Raw genomic sequence first — 24,449 nt, forward strand, 5'->3', positions numbered from 1 at the left:
TACATATAATTATCTTATGTCTGATCCTTTCATGCCTCAATGAGGCATGAAAATGAAACAAAACTGTACCTGAGGTTGAAACTACTCTGTGCAGATATATGGTTTTTGAGAATCACTATTTTGCACAAGAACAGCTATAATTTCTCTGAGAAATTAGTCAAGAGGTTGCTCACTGAAGAAGAACCAAATTCAAATGTGGTTGTAACCCACACTTTTTAGGTTGCTCTAGGAACAGATGTATCACACTGTACACCCCAGAGAGCTTCTAAAGCATTCCTGAGTATCTCTCCTCAGTGCTCATCCTGCTCTTTCCAAAACCATTCCTTGCCATCAGGAATTGTAGATCAATCTGCAGTTTGAACTAATTACTTGAGCAGCTCTCTGGAGTCCAGCACTGCCTGGTTTTTGATGGAGGTTCAACTTCCTTGCCTGGACCTACCCCACAGTAACCAACCCTGCACAGAGGAACTGAATCATATCACAGAAACAACAGTTTGGCAGTTTTATCTGTGGAAATCTAGGCAAAGATAGATAGAATCTGACAAAGAAAACAGAGACAAATGAATAAAACATTTGTTTTACCTGCACTATCCCACAGAGCGCACAAGAGATGGGGAGTTAGCTACCATGCCACGCTTCTTCTCCGAAAAGTATACTGCCAGAGGATTTTCTGTGCCCTCCTATGTTAACCACCTCTCACATTGTATGCATATTCATAGGTAATTCTTCCCCTCATATTGAGATAGCCAACCCATTATTTCTACTTTTTATAGGTTTCTTATCTACCTTGTGTTGCAGCCATTAGAATTAGTGTCAATTAGTTTCTATGGAGTTTCCACAGTACTATTGCGGTCATACTGTTTATTTTTGTTATGCCTTCAGCTGCTAATAGTGTTATGTGCTTCACATTTTTCTCTAATAAACATCCTACAATTATCCATTACTTAAAATTACATTTGCTGGCAGACAGAGAAATCCAAATTTACAAGACTGAACAAATTGTTTAGACCGCAGTTTTGTAACTGGCAGTCTAATTTGTGGGCAGTCTCATTTGTGGACTTACAGTCCTTCCATTATTCACTTAAGGCAAGCTGTGTCATATTTGGGCTTTTTAGACCTAATATGCTAGGAATTTTTAAATCAAGGCCATTAAAAGTACTGGTACATTATTTGCATTATTAATACTGAGAGATGAAAACACTTAAATTATGTAGATGAAATACCATTTTCAGGTCTTTCGGGAACTTATTCCCTCACAGGAATTTTTTGTTGTAATGGATTATCACTTAATGTTGTATCAAAAAACTTCAATTTTGCTTAGTCAGCACCTAAAACTAACCAACAAAGTTTGTCATACTAGATGTGTTGGATGGGATGAAATAAAATTCCCTGTCAGGAATCTGAAACCATCACACAGTTTGGAAAACAAGACAAAAGTGGAGACAGGGACAAAATCAAAGCAACCTGTTAATCAAGCAAATAATTTTCCATTATGCAAGACAATTTACATAGATCATAATTATTAAGAAAAAAATAAAAATGGGAAAAAAGAAAATCCTGTGCAGCATGCTCTTTCTTTTGATAACTACAATTATGATTTTCTCTGTTCTACAATGCCTGAAATTTTTGGTTATTTTCAGATGACAGACAGGTAAATCCCAATCTGACAGAAAACAACTGGACTTTGACTCATTACAGCAGGATAGAAAGGATCTGTCTTTAAATTTTAAAATTCTGTGCTCTAGAGATCTTTTTTGTTATCATAAAGACCCCAAAAAACAACCTGACCCTCAAACAAAAGAAAAAAAATAAAAATCCAAATAGACATAACTCTACAAGAAAAATGCTGTTCTATTATACAAAAAACCTCCATGTCAATAAGACTCAATTTATATCCAAACAAAAGCAAAATCTAATGTGATCTATTTTTGACTACATGTTGAAAAATATGTATGGGTCATCCAAATAAAAACTTTTTACTGATACTATTTCTGGGTGCACTATTCTAATGTAAAATTCAGATTCAGGAACATTCTTTGATTTTGAACAAAGTTCAAAAAAGGGTATTTTTACAGTTTTTATTTAGGAATGTGGCACTGGAATGCAGTCACCTTGTAATTAATTTTTCTTAAGTAATGGATTTATCAAGTTTGTAAACTAAAAAAAATATATTTAGTTTAATACTGAAGTTATCTTAGAAGTTTAAGAGCACACAACATCTGTAATATTGACAGCAATAAATATGTCTAAAGTCCATTGTTTAAAATGTTAATCCAGCACTTTCCTTTTACATCAATTCTACAGTTGTACAAATGCATTTCCATTTTCTTCAACTGAGATGTGGAATACAAGTCATGTCCAGTATCAACATATTTCTTTTTTTGCTGATTTAAATAAAAACTAGACTTCCTAAAATCTCCTTAAGGCATGTTATTTTTAGTAACAAAGCTTTACAACTGAATTTGCAATTTTCTTTTAAGAGTATCTCCTAATTTATCTCAAAAAAAGTAAAATAAAGCTTCTACTTCCCCAGAGTCTTCAGCTGGATGGTAATTACAGCATTTAACAGCCTCTATTATTGCATCATACTTTCATTTTCCATTAGAAGGTCAAACTGATAGGTGGAATTACCTAATAATGTCAATTTTTAAGTACTTTTAATAGAGATTGCCATTAAAAAGACAAAATTTATTTGCCAAATATAGCTACACTCACAGGGCACAGACAAAATCATTAATCAAAATATAAAAAGAATATTTTAGTCAGAAATAAAATGAATAGGTTTTTGTTTCTAAAACTGTAAAAGTATCATATTTGAGACAAGCACAAATTGTAATTAAGATGAAAAGAGCAAATTCAAAAGAATCACTTCTTATTGTAAATCATGTGACTCTATTTCACAAGGTAAATGTGAATTTACAATAAATTATTCATATTCAATTTTGTAAGACCTAGCTCAAAACATTCCTGATATCACTAAAACTACTCTCACTAAAGCAGGGCCAATTGCCCCAATTTTATCAATTTGAACAGATATTATTTTCTTTCTAAGGTGTATTTGAGAAACTGAGAATAGAAGAATTGTTGTCACAAAACTCCGAACCTGGGTTCATAATAAAAAAAATAGAGATTATAATCATAACACATTTATGCTAATTTTTGATTGAATCTTTTGCTTCCATGTTTGACTTGGACAACAAACATTTAAGGGTACAACAAACATTTAAGCCTTTTCAATTAGGAGTTTTGTGTTTCCTTTTAGCTATTTAAAGAAGGCCTGTTTAGAATCCTACTAGTATTGGCTTACTAGAATCCTGCACTGCTTCCCTCATGTAGAACTTTGTAAGTTATTCTGATCTAGTAGACTCAAAGCCTGGAAACCAAAAGTTTATCATGCACAGGTGTACCTAATCCACCAATTTTCCTTTGCCACTTGGCAAAACTCCGTAGAAAACAATATTTATGCTTATATGTCACTGCAAAGGCACAAGACTGTAAATGGTAGTGAAGAAAACAGACTATACAGAATGTCAGTAACAGAAGGAGAATTGTATCCCATTATTAAGGAAAAAAAAAAAACTTAACTCACAAATAATCCCTTTAAGATTCCTATTAACAGAAGTGATTACTATGCTAAAGGAGCAAGTCTTTAGCCTTACCCAATAGGCCTTGAAACAATGATTTCAACTTGAGGTTCTGATTTTGATTCTAAAATAATGTTGTAAACTTCTTCATTTGTAGCTCCAGGCAAGGGTTTACCATTCCATTCTAGAACTTCATCCCCTTGAATTTAAAGAGAAGTTTATCTCACTTTCATATCCTTTTACAAAGAATGAAATCTATATTTTCAAGTAAACATAAAAATAATTTAAAATCATGAAAGAGCTGTACAGAAACCTTGAGACACTTTGCTGCCAAGGTGCTTTTTAGCTGGTTGGCTCCCAGTGCTTAACTCTTGCAGAAGGATGTTCTGTTCCTCATGAAAGACTTCATATTTGCAATTATTAAAATTTATGAAGTTTGTACAATTACTCAATTTTTTATCAACTACCCAAATTTTGGATGCTTTTTATAACGAAAAAAGTGTTTTTTCTAACTGCAAGGACTCATCCATGCCTTTTTTGTGTGCTCTGGTCCCATGCAATAGGATGAACGGACTTTCACTCATTGGAAACATGCAAAACAATATATTTTTCCTAGGAAATAATTTTGGCTCTAAAACTAGTTTTAGAAATTAAAAATAGCTTTCATTAAAAAAAAACCCAAAAATAACTAGACTAGAAATAGGAAATTAGGATTTCAGCCCAAATGGTTTAAGATTAGAGGAGACAAATTTATTTCCTGTAATTATAATCTCCATTTAAAATCTATAAACAACTGCTGATTTAGTAAGAAACAAAAAAATAAAAATGCCAAAAAAGTTAGTCATTGTTAGAGACTCATCATCCTTTCTATTTCTGTATTAATGTCTGCTTCACACAATTATCCTGAAGCCATCCACATTGGCACTGGAGCCTCTGGGTTCTTAAGACACTACACAGGTACTTTGTTTGCTAAGACAACATCTGGAAAGTAGTTGCTTAGAGCTATGTAAAAATACAAACCATTAAAAAGTGACTCTGTAAACCAAATGCTGTGCATAATTCTCACTTCATTTAGAGGCTTGAAAAGTGCCATCAGCACAGCCATTTATTTGTAAGTGCAATAGATACATCTAATAGAAATGAAATATTTTAGGACCATTTTTTTGGCTTCTTTTCCATTTTCATTTGTAACAGTTAACACTGAAAGGAGCACTAATAAATTCCACTGTGTATGCAGTGTGTCATCCTTCAGTGATATGAATTTTGTTTGCCACAATCAGTTTTAAAAAAATGTTTGCATAGCTTCTGTGGAGTGTAATAAGCAGCTCCTGAGGTAGCAAACAAAAATTTACCAGTGTCACTCAGTCCTCTTACCAGCATTCCTCAGGTGTGTCTTTTGTTTTGCTCATACATCCAAGCAATTGGTGTTCATAGTAAATTAGAAATGTTGGCAACCGTGGCATTTCATAACAACATTACAGTATTGTTCTGTATTTAAAAAATATTACCATGACACATAGCAAATGTTTGCATAAATTAAAGGCTGCATGCAATAGGCAATTACTAAAATACAGGATATTTTACATGTAACTGATTGATTTACCTGCTCTGAGATGCCCCACCACATCAGCCAAGCTACCTTTCTTCACTTTGGTAATGAAGGCACCGAGTCGTCCTAACTCTGTCATTTTTCCTCCAACAACCTAGTTAATCACAAATTTGTGAGTGTCCAAGCCACCAACCAGATGTCACATAAAGCACAAATATATAGACTAATCAGTTTTCACATTATTTTTTTAAATTACACCTGAAAGGTTCATAGGCAAACCTATGGTCAATTTGGGTTTTAGAGAGGCTTAAAGACAAAAATAAGTAAAGCTGGCACAGAATGAATAAAATTTATATTCCTTTTACTGTGTTTGACTAATCAATCTTATCCATTTTGCTAAGTACCTACATTTGTTGCAGAAAGAACACTTCTTAATAAATAACCAGGCAAATGTACTTTTTACAAATAATTGTCCATCATGTACTCAAATTTAAATTGCAAGCACACATCATTTCAAGTGTATGAAATCCCAAAATTGGTACATCAATTGAAAATTTAGCAAATACCCTACTATTAAATATGGGCAACAAGTTCACAAGAGTGTTGATGATGCTAAAACATAGGCACTCTCATCCAAGAACACGACAGGACAAACCAGCAACTTCTGGCTTTTGCAGAACAGAGGAGAAACTGAAACTGAAGATCTGTTTTTGAAGATGACTACAGGATACAGAGATCAGGAACATCATAAAAAACCAAGTGCCCTCAAGTGGCCAGATTTTAAATAAAATACAAAGAAAATGTAGTCTTGCTGACTTGGTATCACTTTAACTATCTTACTCTCTTCAGCCAGGTGAGGGGTTTTTTGTTCTGGTTTATTTTTGGTCAGGAAGATCCCAGAGGAGTTTTATAACAAAATGAAAGAGCAGAATGATGGTTCATTAGCTATTAGTTCCCCATGTTGCAATCACAACAACTAGCAGGAGCTTTAATATTAAAAAAGTATCCAGAAGCCTATCTGCCAACAATATTTTCACATGATAGCGTGTAAAAATTATCAGTGAGGGCCTTAGTCCACATCACGTACAACTGAAGCTTGAAAAATCAAAGAGAAAAACTCCACAATATACTTTTGATTTGAAAAATCAAAGAGAAACAACTCTACAACTCTACAATCTACATTTCCTACTTGGCCCAACCTTTTTTTCTCACCTATTCAAAGAGAATTGTTTGCTGGCAGCAAAGATGAGCTTTGTGCTATAGACTACTAAACTTTTAGTAGAGTGAAGCTGTTTTTATCTTTTGTATTACCATGCCACACTATCACACTTTAGGGTGGGAATATTTAAGATCCTGCATTCTTTCTGCTGTTCTCAGTGTAGAGGGAAAAACACCCAAATTAAATTCTATCAGTCCTCTTTGTTGCTCCATAGATTTAAAAATATACAGAAAGAGAGAAATGCTTGAACTGGTAGTAGCTTCAGAAACAGAACTCTTTTTTAAGTATTCTGGCAATTTAGGCACATGAATCTAAAAGTCTGCTAAAAATGTAAATTAGGGATTTAAATCAATTGGCCAGTGTTGCCAATATCTCCATTTTGGGGCGCTACATTAACTGGAATTAAATTGAATACAACCTCTACTATGATTCAAGAGGATTTTTGTGTAAATATTTGGGTTTTCTCTACAAAATTTCTGTTTCCAAATGGCTGTGTGGCTTTTAAACACTGATCTTGTAAGTATTTGCATCCAGATGACATTTATGTATGTTGATTATAAGATGAATTACTTGACTAAATTGCAAACAGCAGAACTAGAAATGGCAGGACTCCATTAATGCATTGCCATGTGTACTTTTTTATCTTGCAGACAGGAAACTGAAAATAAACATACCTCCTTTTTAATCAAAGTGGTTCAGCCCCTTTGTCATGGGCAACTGAAGACTGTATAGAAGGAGTAAATGTATTTACTTCTATACAGTCATAATTTATCTGCATGCCTTTCAAAATTTAGGGAAAGAGGGGAATTCATTTTTTGTCAAAAGACCATTTGATTTGAGAGTCCTCTGATTTAATGTGTTACACCTGTATGTCTAAGGTCAGTGGAACTTCTTTCCATTTAGTACATAATACTTAATACTTACTTTTAGCCCCAGTAATGCACCTGATTCTTTAGGCATGGTTGTTCTCTTGTTAAGAATAACACGCCCAATTAAGCGATCTCCCTCTTTGGAAGGCTGCCACGTTACGGGATGCTGTTAAAAAACAAGCAATTAAACTGAGTTGGAATTTAAAAAGTGTGAACATCCTCCAGTATTTAGATGCACATGTATAAACCAATAAAATTACTGTATCATCATGTCACAGTAGACACAAACATCCTTCACATGCGTTACATAATGCACCTGAGTTTTCTATATCTGTTGGACCCTGGCTACATTAAACATTTATGCCTCTTGGAAGAAAATCTCTGCACTAAGTCTACAGATAGAACTACAATCCAGTTCAAACTTCAGCGCAAATAAACATTTTAACACATCTTAGATAATAAAATTAAATTTTTCTTTTTAAATTACACGGCTCTGAAAAGCCCATACAGAAATTCTGTTCTTTAGAATAAGACATGTTATGCAGGTCTACCATATGAATGTTCAATATATAATAAAATCAAAATTATGCTTTCCAACTCCAAGTCTTAAAAAAAAATCACTAATCTTTCCCAGAGCAGCATCACATTCACAACTGCTTTTTTTTTTTTTAGTTCATAGTGAAATTAAGTGCCATGTCTATAAAAGGATTAAAGTCAGGTTAGCATTCAGGCAATTTTACAAATATGCATTTTAATAAAACTTTCTTTCTGATTTCCATTTCCTAGGTAGTCTAAAACAAATTTTCATATGATTTATGTAGAATATTTTTTTACAGTCAAATATCTATGCTGAACTTACATAATTAGCAAACATTTTCATTTATACTTATGAATCCCTATTTTTCTATTTCTTACCGAACTAATAGGGGACGTCTCCCTGCTGTGCCACGTGGCAGGATCCAGCCAGTAATAATCCAAGTCACCTGGAAGAATAGGAATAGAAAGAAATGTGTAATCTCTCAAACAGAGAAAGATGTATGAATGATTACTTCTGCATGCATGAATTTTAAAGTGCAATCGTTTGATGAAGCAAATACAAAACTTTAATGATGATTCAAATCAATGTATCAATTTGAAAACAATATAGTGTATTAATATAAAATAATGCATCTATTTGGATGTCTGCTTTTTCATGAATTGCACCTTAGAATTGGTTGTGCACACTGTCTATTTTTACCTTTGCTCTGTCCAAGAATGAACCCCAAAGCATCACATTCACATCCCTCCTCCTCCCCACCATCTCCATAATAAACACACAGGACTACAGCTAATGATGACACGAGAGGGAATACTCCACAAAATGGGCACTTAGCTATACTTAAGGACAGAACAGTCAACCACACTCTAGAATCTGCAGAGGTCAATGCTGTGACAACAGGTACTGTACAGAGGGAAAGGCACAGGAGCAGGAAATAGAGTGCCAGAGGGAACAGCCACACAAATACAGCAAATAGTACCAACAGCAGGTACGAGGCTGAAATCTTCTCTTTCACTTGGGACAAACTTATATGCTGTGTACCTCCAGAAAAAGACCATGAATTACAGTGGTCTGGAAGCCATCAGCCTATCAGGACAAGGAGGGCACTTTTGGCAATATAGCTTCAGTATCTTACTTTATAAAACAGATCTCTGTAACTATTGTTAGATGTCTGTGTTCTAGTAAGAGTAGTGATCTAACAGAAGCCCAAACAAAGCATGCAAGGGAGAAGAAGATACCTTTACATGCAGAGATTTTTTATTCTTTCCCTCTACAAATACTTAGATGCCAATTATGAAATACAACATTCTCTATAACTCATACTACCTTTAATAGCTTACCATCTACATGATCATGTGCCCAAGTTTATTTTTAAACAGCAAATTACTATCATATACATAACTGCATGAGGCAGTTTGTGGTTTCATTAGCTACTGCAATTCTGCAGGTTTGGAAAACACATTAAATCACATGAAATATCTTTCAGTTTTATTTTTAAGATCCTTCCTCGTGCCTTTATAAACTTCAAAATTACAAGAACAACAAACCCACAAACTACACTGACACCTGCAATGCTGGCAGCAAGCTCAAATCTATGGTACAGAGCTCCCCAAGTTTCAGTAATGGACTCAACACCAAAAATCAACAGCCTCCTGGGTGGGCTGGCCTGTCACACCCTGAACTCAACACACTTTGTCTTCTTGTTTTAAAGTTATTTGCTTAGCAATAGAGAAGTGTTCAGGAGGGAATAAATGTCAGCTCCAACATGCAGATGAATGTATCCAAGTCCTCAAACACACTTCTGCTCATCCCCATTTTCCCTGCTTTCTTTTCCTGTCTTCCTTCCCAGATTCAGCTTCTTGGTCTTAGTTTACTTGCTGGTCTTCCTCCTGGTAACTGCAGACCCATGATCATTTAATTCATGCACCTAGAATCTTTCTGCATCAAGTCCCTGCTGTAGCCACATCTTCTCATGCATTTTTTGTCTTGTCTAACCTGTTGGTTTTCCTATTCTCACCATCTACCTACCCTTTGCTGCCTTTTCTTCCCTGCCCATTTTCTTCTGTCATTCTCCTGCTTCTGCTTCTGGCATTAGTGTCCTTCCTTAAGGTTCTGTATTTTAATCCCTCTTTAACCTCAAATCCTTTGATGCTAAGCTACATTCCTGCACCCTCCTTCCCACATCTATACCTTTAGGTGTCTGTCCCTTTCCCCACCTCTGTGTGCAGAAGCTGGCCACAGCACCAATTCTCTCACCCTCTGCTCTCAAAAGCTGAAAGCAGGATCTGCACTGCAAATGCAGCTCTACTGAGCTGGAAGATGAAATATATGCTCAGAAGCTATAAAGGTAGCTATCAAATCAAACATCTTGACTGAATGTCACTGAAAGTGGTAAGTCTACCTTTTGGTGAATACTTTAAAAGCTGCAAGAATATGTGAATTGGGGAGAGGAGAGTACATATTCTTTAAAAATGCCTCAGTTTTAAGATTTCCATTAAAATTCAGTATGATACAGACCACTGGCACACAGACTTCTGGGCAATTTAAAACTATAAAAAAGATTATACTATGGAAAATGTCAGTTAATCTATTCATAAACACTCATCAAATAGAACATAAAAGTTAGGACAGAAATGAAAAAAAATGCCCAAATGGGCATTAAAAATATTTTATGCCAGCAACATTGATACTGGGACATCTGCAGTTCAGTACTCTATTATATCTTTGAAAATAATTTCTCCTTGGTCATACTATGCCATTGCTGCTTTTTTGCCTGATGCCTATTTATGCTATTCTTGCACAGCTACACTCCAGAACTTCACAGCAGCAGCATTATGGAGATCTGGGAATAGGCAAGTAACATGCAAAAACTTACTAAGAGCATAGCTTCAAAATTTCAGGTTTTGTCCAAAAAAAACCCACCCAAAATGAAAACAAAAATCCCTATACACAGAGAACACTCTCCATTGGTAAAAGTCATTAGAAATTTTAAGATATTAAAGAGAGGAAAAAACTACTTTTATAAAGAGCAAATAATAGCTTTATAGGCTTAAACTGCTTTTAAATACTTTTTAAATCATTCTTTAAAACATGAACAACTTAAAAAGATTATGTTCCCAAGAAAATACATATACACTATATCATTATTTTTTGTACATTACTGATGTATTTCTAAACATATTATTAAAATTTAATATTATTAAATTTACGGTTTTAATGCTTGATTTCCTTAAGATCAACTGATTAAAACGGAGTATTTGTAAATATTTGTAAAACCTTGATTCCTAAGGGATTAATTCAAAATTGTATCCTAACAGCAAGGAAATGCTTTCCCTATTAACATGCTGCCGCTCAATTACTTTACTCTTGGATGTGCATGGATGCAATAATAACTCACAAGACACAAATATGTTGAGTTTTTTCCACAAGTCTTTTGCAGCCTTCCATCAAAATTCAAGATGAGGAGTAAAACTCTTAATAAATTCTCATTGTTTTTATATCCACAATATGTGTGCTTTCAAAATAAAGGGAAGGTAACTCATACCACCAAAAATCCATTTTCTCAAAAATACATTGTCTTCAGCAGCACACTCCACACCAAAAGCTGGGGTACTGTGATTTCAAGTGAGATCCTGAAAAGCTGAGAAGTTCTGGAAAAAACAGCCTTGTCCCTCACACAAAGCCAAAACAAGCACAAAATATGAGAGGGTCTGTTATTGAGTATGAACAGTCATGCTGATATCCAAAGAGTTTTGAATCCTGTGGACAAAATACTCCAAGATGTTTTCCCAAATCCATCCAGACCATATTCAGAGACTACTGATAATCAGCAAAGAATGTGCTTTAGCAATTTACTCAAATCCCTATGTGCAGGATTTGCAGGAGTTACTTAAGACAAAAAACAGAATCTAATTATAAGAGTCAGTCAGCCTGTTAGGCACTTAATTAACCATTAGCAGCATGTATCTGCTAATTAATACAGCAGTTCCATCAGATAACTAAGAAACTTAGACAAATATTTCTCAGAGGCTAAATCTAAAATTACTCTGCAAACTGAATAGACAGACTACGTCTCTCTAACCCATAGAATCACAGAATGGTTTGGGTTGGTAAGAGATCTTAAAGGTCATTTAGATCATTCCAACCACATCTTCCACTAGACCAGGTTGCTCCTAGCCCCATCCAACCTGGCTTTGAACACTGCCAGGAATGGGGCATCCACAACCTCTCTGGGCAACCTGTTCCAGCTCCTCACCACATTCACAGTCAAGATCTTACTAAATACGCTCTTTTTCAGTTTGAAGCCATTCTCCTGTGTCCCATCACTACAATCACTTGTAAAAAGTTCTTCTGCAGTTTGTTGCAGTCCTCCTTTAGGTAGTGAAGAGCTAGAAGGTCTCGCCAGAGCCTCCTCTTCAGGATGAACAACCCCTACTCTCTCAGCCTGTCTTCACAGGAGACATTCTTCCATCCTCTGACCATCTTCACAGCCTTCTCTGGACTCACTCCAGCAGGTCCATGTCCTGCATATGCCAGGAGCCCATACCTGGCTGCAGCACCCCATGTGATATCTCACCACAGTGGAGTAGAGGGACAGAATCACCTCCCTCAACCTGCTGCCCATGCTGCTTTTGAGGCAGTCCAGGATCTATCTGGCTTTCCAGGCTACAAGCTGCCAGCTCACATTGAGCTTTTCATTCACCAACACCTCCCAAGTCCTTCTCCTCAGGGCTGCTTTCAATCCATTCTCTACCCAGTCGGTCCTTGGGGTCCATTGATCTCATCCACCTCTCTCCAGTTTAGAGGCAAGGATGCCATACATGACAGTGTCAAACTCCTTGCACAAGTCCAGGTAGCTGTTGTCCCTCTTCCTTTATGCTGTAACCTCATTGTAGAAGGCAACTAATTTGGTCACACACTATTTACCTTTACTGAAGCCCTGTCGGCTGCCACCAATCACCTCCTTGTTTTCCAGTTTCCTTAGCACAGTTTCCAGGATGATCTGCTCTGTGATCTTGCTGGGCACAAAGGTCAGGCTGGCCTGTAGTTCCCAACATCTCCCTTTTGGTTTTTTTCTCTTTTTAAAAATGAGGATTCTGTTTCCACTTTTCAGGCAGTGGGAACCTCACCAGACTGCCACAACTTCACAAATATGACGGTAAGTGGCTTAACCATTTCAACTACCAATTTCTTCAGGACTGGCAGATGCATCTCATCAGTCCCCATGGACTTTTCCACCTGCATGTTCCTTAGATGGTCTCAAACCCTGTCGGCTGCAGTGGGCACTTTCTTGATCTCCCAGGTCCTGCCTTTGCCTGTGGCAGCCTGGGCAGTGTGGCTGGAGCACTTCTCAGTGAAGACTGAGGGAAAAAGTAATTCAGTACCTCAGCCTTCTCCACATTCCAGTCAGGCCTTCTCTTTCCTTCTGGAGAGAGCACACACTTTCTCTAGTCTTCCTTTTATTGCTAACACACTGTAGCCACTTTCCTTGTTGCCCTTGGTGTCCCCAGACAGATTTAATTCTATCAGGGCTTTAGCTTTCCTAACCTGATCCCAGGCTGTTTGGACAATCCCTCTGGTGAGCTGCTGTTACAGATGTGGTACATCCTATTGTTAAGCAGGAAAATACCTCCACACCCAGGAAAAAACATGGTATCATTTTATCAGAAAAATACTTCAGTATATAAACCACATATGCTAAAATCATTCTAGTTCAAGCTGCTAACTAACCCCATACAGAGAATATGTGAGCACCCTGCCTTGGCAAACAGCCCTCACACTAATGTGGCAAGCAGAGAATTCAAAAGCTACCTACTGCCTATTTCTATAGAAATGCAGAAAGCTTCACAAAAATGCTCAGTATCTCTTAGTCTCAAAGAAATCCACTTCAGATGTCTACAGTTAAGAACTTAAATCCTTGCAGGACAAGATCTGTCTTTTACCATCTACACAGTTCAAGGGCAGGCTGGCCATGCAGTTTGTGGGAAGAATGCATCACAAGGTTATGAAATTTAGGATTTTCTTTTCTTTTTTTTCCTTTTTATTTCTTTCACAACATATAATTGCACTGGACTTTAGTTTCATGCTGGCAAATGTCCTAAGCACTGAATATTAACATGCTGTAAGATTCCAAAGTTAAAATTCAGACCGGTACACCTTAGAAGTAACAATTATTATAGATAATACTCCTATTTCAGCTAAAAATGTGGCACATAGCTCTCAAAACTAGAATTAGCTTCTTAAATTGCTCCCTCAATTCAGTATTCATTCAGTTATTTTCATTAATCATGAGATATAAAATTACTTTCCTGTATCTTAATTAAATTTCTGAGTAACAAAAAAAACATTGGAAAAGGGTCTATACAGCTTTATCAAACTTGAGGCTTTCAGATTTAGATAACTGAAAACCTGGGCTTATTCAATACAAACTGAAAATAAATGGTTTTTCCTTACTTTTGCATTTAGAAGATAAGGAAATTTCATACTCTTTCTCATACAAAATAAACACTTTTTTATTTTGAAACAAGCCCCTTAGTTTAAAAATCTTTTTTTAAAGTGGTAGTACATTGTGAACAAAGTGATGCTGGTTGATATTTTCAAACAAGAAATACAGAAAAAATTAGGCAAGGAAGTAGCAAACTTATGAAATATTATGTAGATAGTTAAGGGCACTTAAATCAAGTTAAAACCTAGTGAAAAGGAAAATCCATTTGACTTCTTCCCCAGTTACCATGGCAAAGTTGATCCTTTACAAGAGTTTGCATATTCATAATCATTTTTTATTTTGTAAAGGAATGATTTGCCCATTGCCAATTATGAAGAAGGTTTTCAATGTATTCTTTTTTTGTCTGGGCATAAAGGAAAATTTTCTGTGATCTGTTTAAAATTAGTTTCTTATCCAGCTATTTATTTAACAAATAATTTTTATGTCACAGATTGTGATTTGCTTTTAACTAGGTGCACAGGTTAGACATGTATATATAATGAAGTACTCCACTTGTTCATTGAATGGAGGTTGCTCAAAAGACAGATTTGCAAAAGACTTTCCAAAACAAACACAAATGGGCCCATTTCTGTGTTTCACAAAATGGACTTCCTACCTGAATTATTTCAGTGCTGTTTTAAGGCTTTATAAATTACCAAAAGCAAGGGTTGCTAATCTTGCCAATGGAGGCTTAAAACCAAAAATCACAACCTATCTAGTAGTAAACAAACTGAGGAGTTTTGAATGTTTCCAAAATTTTTAACATGGACACAAGGGACATAAGGAACCTGCACTGTTTCCTGAATTCTAGGGAATCTTCTCATGAAGTCCCTGAGCCAACATTTAATAACTTCGCTCAAACACCCAGAATCTTCAAAAGTTCATCAGCCCCTTCCCAGCTAGATTCTTATTTTTATCTCTGAGACAATCTAAACTGCTATTCTGAGGATGTATGAGTCTTATTGAAAGCATGTGAGTCCAAGAAGGTGTATGATTCACAGAGGAATGGTCCTCAAAAGCATATTCTGTTGGGTCATCACAAAGCGTGACAGACTTAGAGATGTAAAGCATCAAGCAAGATGCATGAACTTTTATTAATATGAAAGTTATTTTACAAGGCTCATTAAAAATATTTTCTTGAAGATACATGAAAAATGTTCAGCATCAGGGACATAAAATCAGCAGGCAAACATTTTGATTTGATCTGTGGCATTTAAAAATTTAAGGAAAATTTTGCTGTCTAGCTGTTGTCTCTGATTTTGCTGACTAGGATCACTCTCTTGAGTGGAATCTAATTTTGCAGATGGATGGAAGGAGATGTCCTTCTGGAAATTTAGAGCTTCTCTGAATAAATTTATTATTTCTATTTAATTCCAATTCAATATTGACCCTAACTTGTGTCAACAGTTTCACTGAGTTCCTGTTTCATATAATTAACACTTTCAATTTGCATATGATTTCTTGATAATATTTTTGTTTCTTGATAATATGTTTTGTTTAATTATTTTTGTATAATAAAATCTGAAAAATGTTTAGCAAGTCATCTCAGAAAGTCACATGGTCTCATAATTTTGGATACATATGTACACATAGCTACCTAGTACACCAAAGACCTGACAAGTTATTAATATTTTTCCACTGTTCTTCAAATGCACTTCAAATACACCATGCTGTTCTTCAGCACAACATAATTTTTTTTTTCCCTGTGGGCTGGTTTAGTTTTTTTTCCCTATCTCCTGTGCATGTTAAACCAACTAAGTAGATGTTGATTGCAAAAAAAAAAGTAGTATTTCTACTTGGGTCTCCTTTGGCATTTTTCTTCTAAGAGTTTTAAAAATTTTAAGTTTTTTATTTTAGTATTTGTTAAAAACTGATTTATTAACAAACTATCATTTAAAAATCAAATCTGAAAATTAACTCTTTTCAAACTCCAAGCTGTTTCTATACTCCCAACAGCTAGAAATTTTAACAAAATGAAGAAAACAGAGAAGAAAGTGGCTGTAAGGCTGTTAAGCAGCAGCCCACACATTAGAAGCACTGTGGGGATTTTTTTATTTGTTTTTTTGTTGATTTGGGTTTTTTTGGGTTTTTTTTTTTTGTTTTGTTTTTGTTATTGTTTCTGTTTGTTTTGGATTTTTTAACTATCATTCATGAGTATCCTCAGTTATGCTGCATTAGAAGGTAATAGAGGTTTTGTTTCCCCAGTTCAGAGGGGAATACCTCAGGGACAATTTTTGGAGTGCACTCTGAAAGATCACTGACACTTGCAAAAATAATGAGCAAAGGATCTTTGGAGCTTTGCTTCCCACCAGTAGAGAGGAAATAGTTAAGAATGTGATGAATAAACTCAGGATCTCCAAAAAGAGAACAAAGCTGAGCAGAAAAAAGCCAAAAAGCTTCCTACACACACACACACAAAAAAAAAAAACAACCAAAAAAAAAAACCCCAAAAAAAACCAAAAACCCAAAACCAACCAAAACCAACCAAAAACCAAAACCAAAACAATCCTATTGCCAAATAACCAAAGCAAAACATTTCAACCTTACAGAAAATTAGGAAGCAGCCACTGCAGCAAAAGGAGTCCAGAAATCATGGAAGCATTTAAGAAATAATATCAACATTAGAAGTAGAACCAGGCCAATTCAACAGAGGGAGAAATGCAGTCAAGGACTGACCAACTAAATCATGAATGTTTCATTTTCTGGAAGAATCAGTGGAAAGTCCCCTGTGAGTGTGTACCTTAGAGTGATCAAGTACCAGGAAGCACACAAGACATAATTAGAAAAACAAAATACAATTCATACAGCCAGGTATGCAAAAACAGCTGAGCTGATTCTGAAACTATTTAGTTCCTACTACTTAGTATCTAGTACCAAATTGTTGCCAATCTAGAATACTATGTGAAGAACCTGCTACTATTTGGCCCTATCAGCCTATGTCAAATGCATCCATTTGAGCAGGAATTTTCTTTATGGGAGTGCCATGTTAAGAGCCACACCAGAAAAAGTTTCTAGCATAGGCTGAAAACCTTCTTAGGAAATAATATTCTAAATATATTCTAACCATATTTGGCTAAAATTGGTAACAAACAGCCCCTGAAGTATTCAGTAAGCAGGTCTGTAGTGTTTGTCTGGAACACAGTAATAGTCAACACTCACACTAATCTTCCATGTAGTAAGAGAGAAACATATCAGACTTGTAAGTGACTTGACCCCAAGGACAAAGGAATGGCTTTTCACAGTAGGCCAGAACCAGACTTCAAAGATACCCTGACAAACAAGAAAAAAAACAATCTGGAAATAGAGGATCAGGCTCAGAGTAGACAAGGAAATGGCTCCACACTCAGACCAGGATAAACAAGGGCAGAAACAGGGAGAAATCCACCAGCTGAGAACTAGCAGTGCAGAAGAGGATGAGGTGGATCTAATTGATCTCAATGGTAACAGGAGAGGATGGCACACAAGCCTGGCTGCTGTTGGAAAAGCACTATCCTTGCTTTTTGGGAGTTATAGGGTTGGCCAGAGACCAAGACTCCAGGTCATTCCTACTTTCGCTACAAAAATACCTCCAGAGGTCAGACTGGTGAGGAACTTAAAGTTTTGCTGTTCATTTCGTGGACTTGGTTTTGTGTTATTGCCCATCATGGTTTGTCTTTTGGGCAGCCTTGTACTTAACCAATACCCTGACACAAGAGCTGACCTTGATGACAGCTCATTCTCTCAGGTTCTGTCCTTGCAGCACACAGATCAGTTTTCAAAGAGAATATTTAGGAATATTTAGGATAATGATACTGAAGTATCATTATGGGGGAGAGATGATACAAATTTAATGGACAGAGAGCTATAGATAGCCTGGTTTAATAGTCCATTATAACTCTATAGTCAGGGGGTGTGGGGCTCAGTGTGCTTTTAAAGCATCTTTTAGAACTGCCAAGTCCATGCTATTCCAAAGGCTGGAGACAAGCTGCTGATTGTCTATTGCCCTCAGTACAGCCTTGAATCACCACAACAAAAAGGTGTCACTGCTCTGTATTTCTCAATCCCAATCATATTTCACCTTCTTTATCTACTTGTGCCAAGATGTGCAAGAGACCTCTGGAATGCAGTTTACAGCCATCTACACAGTGAACAGCTTGAAGAAGAAACAGGGATTTAGCTTCTTTATGTACCCATAACCAACTTACTAAGTGTGAGAGTGCAAGGCTTTGACCTTAGCCAAAGGTGTTCTCAGTTGATCCTTTAAACTCCACGGACAGCGAAGGCTTGACCATTGTCTCTCCCAACCTCAGCATTCTGTCTTCCTGATACTCCTGCTGCTGCTTCTGTTCCAACTCTGTTTTGGCTGCTAAAAAATCACATTTTCTCCTATGCATCCTTGAATTTTCTGCCCTCAGTAAATAAATGCTAATTCTCCTCTAAACTCAGCTGAAATTAAATAGATTTCTAACATATATATCTTAAAATATAGTATCTAAAGCATTATTTTCAAGAGCATAAAACTTCTTTCCTGACTTATTCTATCCTTCATCTTTAGGAATAATTCTTCTGGTGAAAAAACTGCTTTTCAAAATCAATTTTTATAGACAGTGTTATCAGCTACTTGGATATGGGATTTTAAAGGTATTTGTTATTCTCAACACACTGCATAATCCCCAAGGAACTTGCAGTGGTGTATCCTTCCTCTCACTTTCCCCTGTGACCCTTCAGTGGTTTAGCTGAGGACCTTGTTTCAAGTACAAAAAGGAAAAGCTGATGTCCTTCCCTGAGCAGAAAGTGCAATGCATCAATATGATCATGCAGAAATAATGTACACAATAAACAAAACTGTACATTTATTATAACCCATATATTATTATAACCATTCCTGCATCTTATGATAAAAAAACATATTTTTTATTCTATGTACATGAGTTTGATGATTTTTCCCCCTAAATAATATGCAAAAAGAAAAGTAACACAATCACATTCCATTCTGAACTTTTTCAAGCTCCTAAGAAAAGAATAATTCAGGAGATTGAGGACTTGTCAATTTTCTTCTGCCAAAAAGAAATAATACACAGGAATTTTCATGTTTGCTGAAGTAAATTTCTAAATTCTTTATCCTTCACTTCTCCAAAATGCAGAAGTCATAATGTAATAGGAATATTAGGATTACATTTCAGAAACACATTTCTATTTTGATTTGCACTTTCCAAACACAGATTTTTGTTTAAAAGCTCATTCCATATAGCATCACTACTGTCAAATTATATTTATCACATGAGCTTTCAAAACATAAACATAACTGAAACACAGACTTAAAAGCAAAATGGTTCTTTATTCCCTTTTTAAGCTGAATATATGCTACAATTAACACTTTAACATTCCGAGGATACAACATCCCCACTAAAACTGCACGGATAAATAAATCTGTTCATAGAAGGATATAACTTTGTTTAAAAATATGAAATATAAAAATATAATGAAAAACCTCAGCTCCTTATTTACCTGTCCCTGAATGCAACGTATGGAGCAGAAACTGAAGAAACCCAGCAAACATAGCAGCTTCAGCAAGAGAATGTTTAAAGCACAGCTGGCATCGAGTAGGTTGCTGAATCCAGCCTGCAACTGTAGCAAAACCGTAATGCCAGCAAAAACCCACTTCAGTGTGAAGGAGACGATCTAAAAGAAGTCATGAGGTCCTTGCGTCCTGATTCTAAGCCAAATTATTCTGCAGTGTCAAACACTCAGCACCAGTGACACCAAGCAGGGCTAACGAGAGCCCTTGTCAGCAGAACAGATCTCTGCAGTGTAGTGCAAGCATCGATTACTGCATCCGCTCGCTGCAATGACAGGGAGGGAGCTGCAGCCTTTAGAAAGGGTTCATGGTTTTAGGAGTCCAGAATCAACACTCCTCAGGAAACAAGATGGGGGGGGGTGAAAAAGCTCCTTCCTCTCTGGATAGAATAGGAAAGAAGTTTCTCAGTGCTTTTAAGCCAACAGTAGACACAAGCTCAGGCACCTAAGTAATCAATAGCACTGCTGCAGTTATTCTTTCTATTCAGCAGTGGTGCACTGAACAAGTTTAATCAACTGCATAGATGAAGAAATTGTGTTTAGGAAATGAGGCGTTTTTAATTTATGTAAAACATCCCAAGCTGCAGATTTACTTCTAACACACTGAAAACACAAATGGCAGAGAAAAACTTACCACTTTTTACAAATTAATGGGATAATTTAATTCTTTTCATATGTAACAGATGTGTGCATGGAAACATAATTTTATATAAGAAAAATATACACCAAATAAAAACCCCCAGGAAATAACATTTTGTGTTCCAAATTACATGTTCAAGATAAAACAGAAAAGCAGAACTTGTATTTGCAAAAGCCAGATGATTAGACAATTATAGCTAATAGAATTTACTAAAGTATTAAATCTACTGTAATCATATCCAAATGATACAACAATAAAATTTCTGTGCAGAGATAGCCTTCCTCTGTGCAAATAGATGGTTTTCTGCAGCCTATCTACATACTGCAGGACTTCCAATAGACAATGCAGGACATCCAAAATACAAAAAAACCTGATGTTTAGAAACTAAGATGTGAGAAAGCAAAGCAAACGAAGAGAAGCTTGGAAGGGATAAAATATAAATAGTAAAGCTAATGAGAGCTTACAGCTCTTTCATACTTAACAATATAGGGATTTATTCATAATAATGAAAATAAACTTTTAATCAAGTTGTTTCCCTTTAATTCTGAATCCAACCCAAGGTATTGAACACTCTCTTTCACACTCCCACATGTCAATCAACAGCAAAAGCCACAGAATATCCCTGGCCACTGCTGACTTTAAGTGTCCCCAGTAGCACTGTATCAGCAGAAGAAACATTCAACTATCTAACTCTGCTTTATTCACAGACATGCACTTGTTAGGAGTTGGTTTGTTTGGAGGAGAACACTGTCCAGTCTTTCTATATTTCAAGAGACAGCAATCATCTGCTGCTGACCAAGGAACACATATCCAGCTTTCTCCTAAAGCCAGAAACATTTCTTGCAAAAGAAACAAAAGACCGAGTATGCCAAATGCCTGATGCTTCCACCTCTGACCATCCTCTGACCCTTCTGCATTCCTCCTTGAAGGATGACCTCCTCTTCTGCCAGGGCAGGCATTGAGGGCTTTGCCTCACTTTCAGAACACAGCATACCTGGGTCCTGAACACACACCTCTCCTCACCTGCACATACTAAACAAGGCAGGGGATTTTGTCATAACAAAAATCAACAGAAGAAAAATTCTTGCTTGCTACAACCTCAGAATTTGTAAATGAGACTGTACTGTATGGGGCTTGTTTTCTGACTTATTTCAAGTGTTCTTGTCATTCCCATGGCATACATGTGTCCGCGATAAAAATAATGAATTGTTTTCCCAAACACATTTAGGAAGGTTGTCTGTGCCTCGTGGTGTTGGTAAAGCTCTCACTGTCTCCCACTCCCCTATAACTCCTCCCTGCTCCTCCAGCAGGCAGTTCTCTATGCCCATTTTCCCCTCTGCTGTCCCTAGCCACGAGTTCTGCCCAAGCCCTGCCTAAACAGCCCAGCCTAACAGCTTCAGATGGCAGAGGTGTCTGCAAGTATTTGCTGAAAATAAGGGAAGAGAGGAACAACAGAAGAATGTTCTGAGGTCAGAAAGGGCATTTGCAGAAAAGAACAGTACCACCAAGTCCAGCATGCATTGCTCATCCCTTAGGGTGAATTTCATTCCTCCCAGCCCCAGAAACATCAAGCCTTTCTGGCTGCCCCAAAGGCTCATCTGACAGCTTAAGAATAAAGTGCTGATAGTTGGTCTATTTACTTTTAAATCCATTAATACTATCAAAGCATAGGAAACCTAATGTAAAACTTGACATCATACCATTTTCCTAGTAAAAATACATAATTAAGTCATAACACACATTCAAATTTTGCACAGGATAGCACTGCCTTTGTAATCTCTGCAGGTTTTTACACTTGCAAATGATTTTATTGCCACTATCTTTCGAGGCACGTTACACTAGGCATCTGATAGGCACCATATTTTAGGCCTTCATAATCTTCCTGCTAATAGCTGGTCTAGATCTTAATCTGTGTATGATACTCCTGCAGTTATAAAAACTTCTAATACCATTAGAAAAGCATAAGATCATTCAATCTCACACAACTCTACCATTATTCAAGTTTTAAGAGAACAAATTCCAAGCATTAAATGTATAGTTCAGCTTTATGCCTGGGTGAAAATGCAACTGCCCTCTAAACCAAAAGTTTTACAGCAATTTTTTGGAAAGAGGAAAGTCAGAGAATGGTCCCAAGCTTAATTCTGTAGCCCAAAAAGACCAATTCAAGTAAATAAACCCCTATGCTTAAAGTTGGAATTTAAGTTGGAAAATCAGAGAAGCAAGAAAAAAGAAGTTTGTTGCAGTCTCCAGACCTCAAAGCCAAGTTACAGTGGAAGAAATTCTAATACAATCTCAGAAACAATATTATGTATTATATGTGACATTTTGCACTGTAGCCCTGTCTGGTCTGCTTCAAAAGGTCCTGGCTATTGTGGGAGATGAACAGGGACTAGACAAGCCACATTCCACACCTCTACAAGGAGGGAAAGAAAAGGACCTGGGAAACTACATATTGAGATGGCTGTAGAACAAATCCTTCTGGAATGCAGTCCCAAGCGCATGAAGGCCAAGAAGGTGGCTGGGAACCACCTGCACAACAAGGACAAATCTTGCCTGACAAATCTTACCTTTGGGATTTGCAGGCAAGGGGACAGCAGCAGATATTGTTTAACTGTAGCACAGCTTCCAACCAAGTCTCTCACAATACCCTTCCAGCCAAATCAGAGAGCTATGGATTGACTTGTGAACTGGGAAGTGGGTGGAAAACTGACCTCACCACTTGACTCAAGTGATGGACTAAAGACTGGAGTTTAAAGACTGGTGGTAAATTGCTAGACACATGAAAAAGGACCAGAAAAAAGATGTATGGGGAAGAAACAAGGCTTTCCTTTGCTCTTCTATCAGCAATCCAGACCACCAAAGCTCTACAGAGATCATAGAAAACTTGAAGTGGTATTTGGCTTTGCATCCAGAATTAAACTCATTAGAAAAAACATACTTGCTTCTGATAGGCTTAAGTGCAGTGTTTAGCTAAGACTTAGCTAATTAAAACACTTGCAGCATAAGTACGTCTTCTCTTCAGTAAAGTATTGCCCAGTGAAGAGACTGAATGTTTTTCAGTCTCTTTTTTATATTTTTTGGCAATAGTTACAACTTTGCAAAGAAAATGTTGGACCATTTACCGGAGAAAGACTTCTATACATAAATATACAAATACATAAATTCACACATTTCTAGAAATTCACACATTTGAGGAAGGGGTTACGGATTGACATAGGACCAATAGTGAATTTTTTCATAACTACTGAAAAAAATAAGAAGTTAAGAACCTGTGGTGAAAAAGACATATTGCTCCTTAAAGGAATGTCTGCCTTTAAACACACATTAAACTTGTTAGAGCTCGTCAAAGTTCCTCTTCTTTTAGGCATGAGCATATTCTGTTTCTATTCCTAGCCAGGTAACAAAAAAAAAATTAATAAAGCACCAAAGGAGAAATTAGGTTGTCAAATCAACAGAGTAATATGCTGAAGCCAATAAGTTTGGTCTTTTATTTAGCTTGAGCTAAATCAATGTCATGCTGTTGTTGCTCCACAGCTTTCAATTCAAACCTTGATCCAAGCTAATCAATTCAAAGTGAAAGTGAAGTCATGTGGCATCAGTCTGGACAACACCATGTAAAACCACCCGTTGGGAGCAGGCTGTGGTGTGCCTCCACTGGCATCACAGAATCTGGGCTTGACCACATTGTTTCTGGATGTCCTCTGGGGGAGTTTTACAGAACATCACCCACCATTTTGCAGCAGACTGGAAGACAGAACAGCATTTCTGCACAACCAAGTGATAGGAACCCCTTCAAGCACACAGGTCTGAAAGAGTCAGTAAGGAAATGCCCTGCTACTTATGGCTTTTCAACCAGCATTCCAAGTTCCACTGTCAATGGTTTAGTACTGTGCTGCCACTGATCTTTCATTTCCCCCTACTCCACCCAGGACTGACTCGATTGCTCTTGACTCCTCTGAGGAAGATGTTCGTGACAGTGAAACTGGAAAGAGACAAAATGAACACTCACC

General features: G+C 36.6%; 1 protein-coding gene across 1 annotated transcript in view; it reads right to left on the reverse strand.

The window, feature by feature from the left end:
• RIMS1 (regulating synaptic membrane exocytosis 1) overlaps positions 1 to 24,449 on the reverse strand; it is a 306,280-nt gene that overhangs the window by 118,182 nt on the left and 163,649 nt on the right. The window contains exons 5-8 of the mRNA XM_050972851.1: positions 8,137 to 8,204; positions 7,277 to 7,387; positions 5,188 to 5,287; positions 3,660 to 3,783 (exon numbers count right to left, since the gene is read on the reverse strand). Coding sequence (XP_050828808.1) covers positions 3,660 to 3,783; positions 5,188 to 5,287; positions 7,277 to 7,387; positions 8,137 to 8,204 — 403 coding nt within the window. The remainder of the gene's footprint in view (positions 1 to 3,659; positions 3,784 to 5,187; positions 5,288 to 7,276; positions 7,388 to 8,136; positions 8,205 to 24,449) is intronic.

The sequence above is a fragment of the Serinus canaria genome, chromosome 3 (genome assembly GCF_022539315.1).
Source record: "Serinus canaria isolate serCan28SL12 chromosome 3, serCan2020, whole genome shotgun sequence".
Classification (NCBI taxonomy): Eukaryota; Metazoa; Chordata; class Aves; order Passeriformes; family Fringillidae; genus Serinus; species Serinus canaria.